General features: G+C 46.5%; 1 protein-coding gene across 1 annotated transcript in view; it reads right to left on the reverse strand.

Moving 5' to 3' along the window:
- The window catches only part of DDI2 (DDI proteasomal shuttling factor 2), a 28,607-nt gene that overhangs the window by 14,149 nt on the left and 4,314 nt on the right, over positions 1-10,144 (reverse strand). Inside the window, exons 2-4 of the mRNA XM_077775902.1 lie at positions 6,240-6,369; positions 3,137-3,373; positions 1,195-1,321 (exon numbers count right to left, since the gene is read on the reverse strand). Coding sequence (XP_077632028.1) covers positions 1,195-1,321; positions 3,137-3,373; positions 6,240-6,369 — 494 coding nt within the window. The remainder of the gene's footprint in view (positions 1-1,194; positions 1,322-3,136; positions 3,374-6,239; positions 6,370-10,144) is intronic.

Raw genomic sequence — 10,144 nt, forward strand, 5'->3', positions numbered from 1 at the left:
ACTTCCAAGCTGACCCAATTCAGGCTTCATTCAAGTAACCAAGGATTATGACAAAGAACACAGTTCTTCAGGGCCCCCTTACCTGCAAGGGGTACATTCCGTGACCTCCAGCAGATGCCCGCAACCACAAACAGTACTGAACCCTGCCTCCTATGTGCTTTCCTGGATGTTCACACCGATGGTAAAGCTTACTTATCAGTGAGGCACAGTAAGAGATAAACAACGATAATTTAATAGGACAACTATAACATTCTGTGACACGTTACGTGATGTGGCCTCTCCCACAACCTCTTACTGTACTGTACTCAGGCGCTAAAATGCCCACGCGATGAGATGAAGTGACGCGAAGGACACAGGCCTCGTGACGCTGTGTGAGGCCACTACTGACCGCTGACCGATCTGCTTCCGGGCGGCGGTTAAACGGCGCGTAAGGGGCGGGACTGCCGCACTAGGGCCTTCACAACAAACACACTGCGGGGGTGGGGGCGGCCGCGCTTCCGTTCTAACGCACCAGCTGGCCTCTTTCTGTGCCTCGTGACGTGACCGAGGTCGAGGTCGGCATTAGCATCCTTATACCTGCCCCGGCCCCACCTCTTAACCCGCTGCTCCATCTGACTGGGGAACAGAGCACAAGCATCTGCCTTTTTAAAGCTGCTCATGTGATGTTACCTGAGCCCCGGGTGTGAGAAACTGGAGCAGGAAGTGTGCCTGGCAGTCTGCTTACACGGAGGCCGGCTCAAAAAGTGCACCAGGGACACACCCAGGACTCCAAGGGCCCCTCAGTCCAGGGCTGTCTCATCCAATCACGCCCAGGCCTGGCTTTCATTAGGGCTCACGCATTCTGCTTAAGGATGGAGACCGCAGTCTGCCTGGACAGACAGCCTGACAGCCTCCCCGAACCGAGGCTTCTGCTCAGACCTGGGGGTCATCGCCCTGTAGCTGCTTCAAGATGAACCGCAGGCTAGTCCGGGGGTCGTCATTAAAGTCACCAGGTTCGGTATCTGTGTTTTGTAATGTTAAATCAACACATGAGGAGAAGAGGAGGGGAGAGAGTGACCTAGAAGGCTAAAGTTACTATCTCAAACGCAAAACAAGGACGCTACCTCAAAGCAGATGTCCAACTGATACCAGGTCACCTGTCATCTGGGAAACCTGGATTCTCTAAGGCTTGCTCTTTAGGTGAAGGGTCATTACCTTATATCTTCTTCTATTTTTGCCTGAGCTTCAAGATCAAAAGGGTCAGCAGAAAAGAGACGAATCCTTTCTTGCTCTCTCCGGGCTCGGTCCTGCTGCTGCTCCACCAGGACCCTAGAAAATTTCTCTACAAAAATAAGGGGGGGAAATCTTGAGTACCACTCTATTTCCATGCTCTATTAGTACTTTTCCAGAACAAACGGTCTCTCAAAATACAGCTATAAAAGATGCAGCCAGGATGCCTCCGAGAATTATTTTAAATGAGCAATTACATTTACTTGCTATTTCTGAGGCAAGACTATGTCGCCTAAATTCAGTATAAAGAAATAAAGTATTTGCAAAAATCATTTATTCCTGTAAGAAATTATCCTTCATACTGTTTCTACTCAGGGATAACAATATTTTGATTCAAATCAGCAGGAATAACTATCTGTGTCGCAGATACACGACCCACTCCTCTCCGCTCGGCCCCGCTGCCCTCATCAACCCATTACCCAGAACTGAAACAGAGCACAACACCACGGAATGCGGTCGGTGGTGCTGTCACAGCCTGTGTGGTGACAGATGGTGGCCACACTCGCAGCGGGCACAGCATGAGGTGTGGACCTGACGAATCACTGTGTTGCGCACCTGTAACTGCTGTTAACGTTGTGTGTCAACTATACTTCGATTAAAAACAACAAAACCCACAGAGCACTACGGCCCCCTTTTTCCTGTTTTAGTGTCACTCTCTTTAGAATACTCTCTACCATAAACCAGAGTAAGTTAAAGGCAAACTACTGTCAGCCTACCCATATGACCTGATGACGAACGGGCAGGAAAAGGAGGAAGATGAAAATACTGTTTGCTATAAAATGTATGTCACAAAAACCACCTTAATCTTGCTATTTCTCAAATGAGGGTGTATTTAAATGTATAAAGTTCTACGTGCCATCATCACGGTCTTTGGCGGTTAGATACACTGCATAAGAAATTAAAGACACCGAGATAACGATCATATGCACTATTAATACACACATGTGAATGAATCTAAACAATATTAAGCTCAGCAAAAGAAGCCTAACACGAGAGAGGACACGCTGGGTGATTCCATGAACCCGAAGACCGAAAACATGATGATCAGAACGGCAGTAGCCCATAAGGGGAAGAAACTGACTAGCAGAGAACCCACTGGAATTCTGGAGTGGGAAAAATGTTCTATTATCTTGACTAGGATGGCGGCTGCATGAGTTTGCAAAAACTCAATGAACTGTATACTTAAAATCTGCACATTTGTTAGGTAATTATTACCTCAATGGTCTACTGAAGAATGAGCTACTGAATGTCTGTTATGTTTTAAAATTTAATCAGCACAGTTGCATAAACCCACGAGTAAAACTGGAGAAATTTACAGAGGAAAACTTTATTCATCGGGCTGACTAAAAATAAACATTCTGTTTAACAGAAGAATGGCTCAAATACGGCAGCAAGGGGCTCTCGTTAAGCTTGGGGTGGGTGAGAGCCAGGGGGTTCCATTTCACCACACAGGCTTGATGGCACCGGACAGGTTCTCTGTCACTAAAAGCATTTCACCGGGCATCAGCTGGCTTACTGGAGCTCTCTCGAACTCCAGAGAGAGTGAGGCTCCCACTAAACAGGTGAAATAAAATACCAGTCCCTAGGACACACGCTGTGAAAGTAATTCGGGGGAAAATGTCAATTGAGCAGGCTGGACAAGCTGCATTTCCGAGCTCTGTGCCATGTAAAACTCGACCATGACCGCCAGTCAACTCGGCCTTCGGCATGAGCATCACTTGACCTCTGGGAGAGCAACTGGTGTGTTCAAGAGACCGCGTGGCGCGGCGGGCTGAACACCCCAGTCGCTTGAGTGTCTCTAAATGTGCTGCGCCACAACGACTGCCCCTTGGGTTTGCTCGACAGTCTTCCGGATCGACAGGCTTACCAAGGTCTCCGCTGAGCAGAGCGTCCGCCAGGGGTGGATTGCGCTCCTTCAGCAAGGACAGCTCGTGGGGGTTGGCCAGCAACATGTCTCGGAGCAAGGCTGGATTGTCCAAGCCCTGAGGAGATGAAGCTATGTCCCCGGGAGACGAGTGGGACTGCTGTGCTCCTGGTGGCGGGCGCTGCCGGGAGCCGGACGTGCCAGGCACGGCTATACTACGGAAGTCTATTCGGGGTAAGTCTGTTGGGGAAAATCGGTTCAAAGTTTACTTCCAGTGACTCCACACAAACAAGCATTTGAAGGGAAGAGCAGAACATCTGCTGGTACATGGTACACAGCACATGGCACATGGCAACTGCAGGCTTCTGACCTTTCCTCCGCTCTTTCGTGCTGACTGAATATAGAGACTGCAGTCTAAGTGAACCCACGGCAAGAACAGCAAAGGGGTGCAGGCAATGGTAATAACCCTAGACTCCTGGCTTATACGATATCGCAGAGGAGATAAGTTTTTACTTATTTGCATTTTTTTAACATTTATTTATTTTTGAGAGAGAGAGAGACAGAGCGTGAGCGGGGCAGGGGCAGAGAGAGAGAGAGGGAGACATAGAATCCAAAGCAGGCTCCAGGTTCTGGTCTGTCAGCTGAGCCCAACACAGGGCTCGAACCCATGAACCGCATGATCATGACCTGAACCTAAGTGGGACACTTAACCGACCGGGCCACCCAGGCGCCCCTACCTGTTTGTATTTTTTAAAAATTAAAGCTAGTCTCAGTAAACATAACCATGTTAAGCTGGATGTAATTCCTGAGATAAATCCTAGTCTGTTTTGATAGGTCTCAAAGGGCCTGAAGACCTTGGGTAAAGAATACTATACAAACCAAGTGAACTGCATAAATTTTAGATGTAAAATTCTACAAGTCTCTGTTAAACATACTCGTTCTCAGAATTTACCCTTTCATCTGCGCATCACGGCTAACTCCTCTCCTGGCCCCACGGAGCTAGCAGCTATAATCGCTTTATAGGAGAGACAAACAGAAGAAAAGCAACATGCCCAGGTTCTCAGTGCTGAGGTCACCAAAAGACAGAACAGATTTAGAGGCTACAATTCCCAGGTTCTATAATCAAGGCTGAGCTGACCTTATTAGAATGAAAGGAAAATAAAAGGGAGCCTTACACAAAGGACCCACATATTATGATTCCATTTATACGAAATGTCCAGAATAGGAAAATACACAGAGACAGAAAGTAGACTGACGGCTGCCTATGGCTAGAGGCCTGGAGGCAGATGGGGTATGACTGCTAATAGGCCAGTTTCTTTACGCGGTGATGAGAATGTGCTACAACTGACTGTAGTCATGGCTGCACAAGTCGGAATATACTAAAAATGAACTGTGTCCCTTACATGAGTGAATTGTATGGTATATGAATGATACCTCGAGAAAACCATTACTTAAAAAAGAGTTTTATCTTAAAAAAGTAGAGCAGAGCCAGAATAGGGGCTAGAGCTGAGTGAATGCACATGTCCTCCATCCCCAAAATGTGCCTGACGGTCACTGCTGGTTCCAAGGTGAGGCTACCTTGAAACTTTGGGGACATCAACTAGAAGAAGGGAATCCTTAAACTCAAGTGTCATTTTCTGCCTCTTGGCATGGGTTCAACTAGCCACTTCCTTCAAACAGACCTCAGCTGGCAGCTAGTAAGTGTGTGTGTGTGTGTGTGTGTGTGTGTGTGTGTGTGTGTGTGTGTGTGTGTACACATGCACATGTGTACGAGGGAGTTAATCCATACCGACCAGCAAAGCATATATGGGTGGGCCTTCTCTGTGGGGCAAGAAATTTTTATCTCTAACCCCATTAACACTTATCTTGAGAGTCCACTCGCTTCAGAAGAATTTTGAAAAACTTGTTTACCTGATAGACTAGATCTGCTCCCCTCCCCCACAGACTGGCTCACTTGTCCATATGGGCCAGTACGGGGGGCGGAAAACAAGGTTCTCCAGAACTAACAATTTCACCAAATTAACCAAAGGCAGAGTTGGGTTTTTTTTTGACTGACATGTTCAAGTCACAACTCTTTCTGAAGTTTCACAGTAGGCCCAAGGGGCTAACGTGACCCTGATCTAGGAGGAACTGTGCTGCTGGTCTCTTTCAGCCCCAGTTTCGGGCCGGATGGACGTACTACACACTGTTCTAAGCTGGCATGTGTCATCATCACCCAGGCACCCATCAGCTGTCACCACAAACTTTAAGCCAACTGACCTAGAGACTAACCAGCATTTGAAGACATCTACCTGGAGACAGCAGGGAATGGAAAACACTATTACATTTCATCAAACAGTTCCACATCAGAACCATGTCAACTTCTGGCAGATCAGAAACCCCTCTGAGTATCTGAAGAAAGTTACAGACCCTCTTGCCATCAAGGGCACACATGCTCACAGCCACGCAATTGTGCATGTTATTTTAGGGACGCAGAAACATTCTAAATCCCAAAGCACAGTTTCCAGACTATAAACCCCTATTCCGGATAGAACATTGAGACAGGTAAGTTTCCTTTCACATGATTAACACGGCTGGTGGGCACAGAGCAGAATCTGGTGGTCCAGCTGCCTAATGTTCATAAAGCTCAGTATCATGGAAGAAGTACCACATTTTAGTTCCCATATCTTCACTTACTAGCCATGTAACACTGAAGACATTACTTAAAATTGGAGCTTCGTCTGTTAACGATAACAAATTATAAAGAGGAAGCTCTTCCCCTATAACCATGCTGAGATCCCGTGCAATGTGCATGCAAGTGCCTGGCTGACTGTAAAATGCTCCACTCAGGCCTACTAGCTGCGGGCCAGACACAGAGCAGCCAAAGTCAGTCAGAAATCACGGGCATAGGTGGCCTCTTAAGTCCTTCCCCAGGATAAAGTTCTCATTGATCACAAAGGAAGCGAACATTTATCGAGGGCATGCCGTGTGCTGAAGGCTGCGCTATTCTCAGAGCTAAGGAAATGGCCGTAGGGAAGTAGACCCCGCAGTCTGCACCCGAAGCCGGTCCGCAGCTCAGACCCGCTGCGTTATGCTATCTTCTGATGCTTGATCAGGGATGCCTTACTTGGGAACTGCACTGGAGGTCGAGGGTCTGCATTCTCCTTCTGTCGTAAAATCACAACGTCCCCGTCTTTCAAGCCGTAGGAAGCCAGCGATCTGTGGTTGTCTGTGAGGGGTCTTTCAGCATAAACGATCTACAACCAGAAAAGATTTCACAGTATAAAGCACTGAGAAATAACATGGCACAAAGCAGGAAGACTACGTATGTGTCCCTTTTCATCAGATGTCAGTCCGTGCTCAAAACCCTACAATGGTTTCCCATCACACCTGCAAACAAAAGCCCAAATCCTTCCCGTTACCTGGTGGGTCCAACAATTTGGTCCCTGACTCCCCCTCTGACTTCATCTCATACGTAATTGCTGTTCCCTAAATAATGTGATCAACTTCCCCCTTGGGACTGTTTCACTTGCTCTTCTCTCTACCTGAGAAATGTTCTTTCCACAGCCATTTCTTTTTCAAGTAAGCTCTATGCCCAACATGGGGCTTGAACTTACCACCCTAAAATCAAGAGCTGCATGCTCTACTGACTGAGCCGGCCAGATGCTCCNTCTTTTTTAAGGTCTCTGATCAAACATAACCTTTCCAGAGCTCTTCACTAATCACCCTATTTAAAATGTACTCTCATCTCTCATATTAAGTATCTATTTCTCTTTAAAAAAAATTTTTTTTAAATGTTTATTTGTTTTTGAGAGACAGAGAGGCAGAGCATGACTGGTGGAGGGGCAGAGAGAGAAAGAGAGAAAGAGAGAGAGGCAGACACAGAATCCAAAGCAAGCTCCAGGCTCTGAGCTGTCAGCAAAGAGCCCAACGCGGGGTGTGAGATCGTGACCAGAACCGAAGTAGGCCACTTAACCAACTGAGCCACCCAGGGGCCCCTTAAGTATCCATTTCTTTACTGTCTTTCTTCTCCACTAAAATGTAAGCTACTTGAGGACAGGACTTTGCTTTGCTCGCCCTATCTCAAATGTCTTGGTTTCTTCTTGTGACAAGAACTTTTAACGTTTACCCTCCTAGCAACTTTCCAGTATGGGATACAGTCTTGTTAATTACAGACACCAAGCTGTACATGACATCCCAATGTGTCCATTTTTAAATGAACTTGCATGCTGGCAAGTCTAAAAGTTTTTCCAAATACCACCTGTTCTGCATCCTTCCTTCTGTTCTACTGGATCAGGGATGTACTAGTAATAAAAACATTTTTTATGATGCGCAAACACTGAAGAAAACCTGAGAGCATAAACGCAGATGAAACACCGTGCTGTATGAAGAACAGCGAGGAAAGGGCACACTACAGTTTTACCACGAAGGAACATAAAACCTACCCTGCACTGCGACATACTCCAGAGGGGGATTCCGAATAAACTCGGACTCTGAAAGGTTTCCTTCTGAACGATGTGCTGTGCACCAGGCCACGTGCAAGCTGGGGAACCTGAGTCCTGTCCTGGCTCTGACAGGGGCCGCGTCCCTCCGCTAGCCCTGGCTTCACATTTCCGTTTGCCAAGCAAGCAGCTGGGGCTAGATAATCGCTACAGCGTCCCTTCCAGGTCTGTCTGCCACACTAGCATTTACAGTGCTTCCTCATGGGTCCTCAAAGCTTCGGCAGTAAGACTGCCTGACACACAACCTGAAAAATACAGATCTCTGCTGGGAAAAATGATCTGTCGTATCTGCTCTCAGAATCTGTCCTGACATGAGAAACAAAACCAACAGGAAACTGAATTTCCAAAGCCAAATACTTCGGTGGGGGGGGGGAGCACAAAAAATGGCCTTCAGAGGTCGTAGGGCCGATTACACTTCCTAAGTTCTATACACGATGAGAAAATGTATTGTTAGTTCTTACCCTCAACCTGCAAAGTTAAACTATGCTCCAGCCGATGGCAACTGTCACTCCACCTATCCACTCACACCCCGCTATTCTCCCTCATTGAAGCACACATCGCATGGGGGGAGTACGACAGAATCAACGCACACTGTTTGCAATATACAACCCGAGAGCCGTACCCTACTTGTGGGACTCCTGGGGAAACACATCCTAAGTGACGAGTGTCACAGCTGAGGTGTGCACCACGCAAGAGGAGGCATGCCAGCAGAAACACCATGCAGGCGGCTCTCACAAGGCGGTATCAACACCGTGAAGCCACCACAACAAAGGTACCAAGTGATCCATAGTCCACTCCTTAATCTTCCAGGTCCAGAAACTCCAACTATCAGTATATTTAGAGAAACAATCAGTTGACACATTCTAACCATACTTATAAAAGAACATTAATCTACAACAGAAAATCAGACTCAGCAGCATCAAAATGCTCCTCCCATCCAGCAGCTCACTGAATTGTCTTCAGGTTGGCAGTGCTACCTGGAGGGCCACATTACAACAGCAGACACCACCACGGCATGCACTTCTATCCGAATGGGTTCCCACAGTCTCCGGCCTCATCCAACACCCTCTCATCTCCAGGTGGGCATTATTTATCCCATTTTATGGACAGGGAAACAGAGAGCTCAGTGACCTGAGGCTACACAACTATTAAGAAGAGAAGTAGGAGGGGCGCCTGGGGTGGCTCAGTCAGTTAAGCTTCCTACTTGGGCTCAGGTCATAATCTCATGGTTTGTGAGATCAAGCCCCACATCAGACTCTGCACTGACAGTGTGGAGCCTGCTTGGGATTCTTCCTCTCTTCCCTCTCTGCCCCTCCCCTGACTCAAGCTTTCTCTCTCTCTCTCTCTGCCACTCCCCCATGTATGCTCTCTCTCTCTCTCACCTCAAAATAAGTAAACATTTAAAAATTTTTTAAATAAATAAAGACGGCCTGATCTAACAATAAAAATTTAAGATCCTGGTAATAACTACCACCAAACACATATATGGAATGTGGAATATTGCTATCTGCCCCATTTCCTAAAAATACTAGACTGAAGAATGTGGGTGAGGAGCAAAACATTCTTCACACTGACAAAGCAGCAGGCGTATTCCATTTTAAGTCCAAGGACACAAATGAAATAAACAAAAGCTTAGCTGAAATTCTAATTGCCACAAAGAACGGATTTCTTTTTGTTAAAACAGGCTTAAGAGTCTAAGGAAGACAATTATTTTACAGCTTACGTCCTAGAAGAAATCTGAATGATTTTCCAGCTCAACAGGAGTGTATCATCAGACCAGTGGTGTCCCATTTTTACCAGACAACACAAAAGGAGTTTCGGTTAGGCACTGGTGGTGCTTTCCACCATAATATCCAACTCAAAGGCCACAAAGCTAAAAATTCTAGTTTTGCCAGTTATAAGAACATCCAAGAGGACAATTTAAACAGCTACAAGTCTTAAGTTGCAAAACTGGAACACCTGCTAGTACTAACTCCCAAGGAGGCACCCTAGAGACTGAATTCTAATCTTAATCAACATGTAACAATAGACTAATTAAAAAAGTCCAAGACCATCAACTCCATCATTAAGCATGATGTCCAATGTCTTCTCGTCTTCAATCAACACAAATCCTAACAATACGTTTCTAGCAATAAGGGCCATCAACTGGCCACAAAATCTTTGGACTCACATCTTAATGACTCCCTATTCTTATCTATTATTAATTGAAAGCCTACTATATACCAAGTGATCTACATACACATCTCCTGCAATAGCTTGACTTTTCCAACCCTTCTGGAAAACAACATGGCAACAATTACTAAAAGCCTTTCAGAAAGACCTGTCAGGGTGCCTGGGTGGCTCAGTGGTTGAGCATCAGACTTGGGCTCAGGTCATGATCTCACGGTTCGTGGGTTCGAGCCCCGCGTCGGGCTCTGTGCTGACAGCTAGCTCAGAGCCTGGAGCCTGCTTCAGGTTCTGTGTCTCCCTCTCTCTCTGACCCTCCCCTGCTCACAGTCTCTCTCTCTCTCAGAAATAAATAAAACATTAA

This window comes from Crocuta crocuta, unplaced genomic scaffold (assembly GCF_008692635.1).
Source record: "Crocuta crocuta isolate KB4526 unplaced genomic scaffold, BGI_CrCroc_1.0 scaffold127, whole genome shotgun sequence".
Lineage (NCBI taxonomy): Eukaryota > Metazoa > Chordata > Mammalia > Carnivora > Hyaenidae > Crocuta > Crocuta crocuta.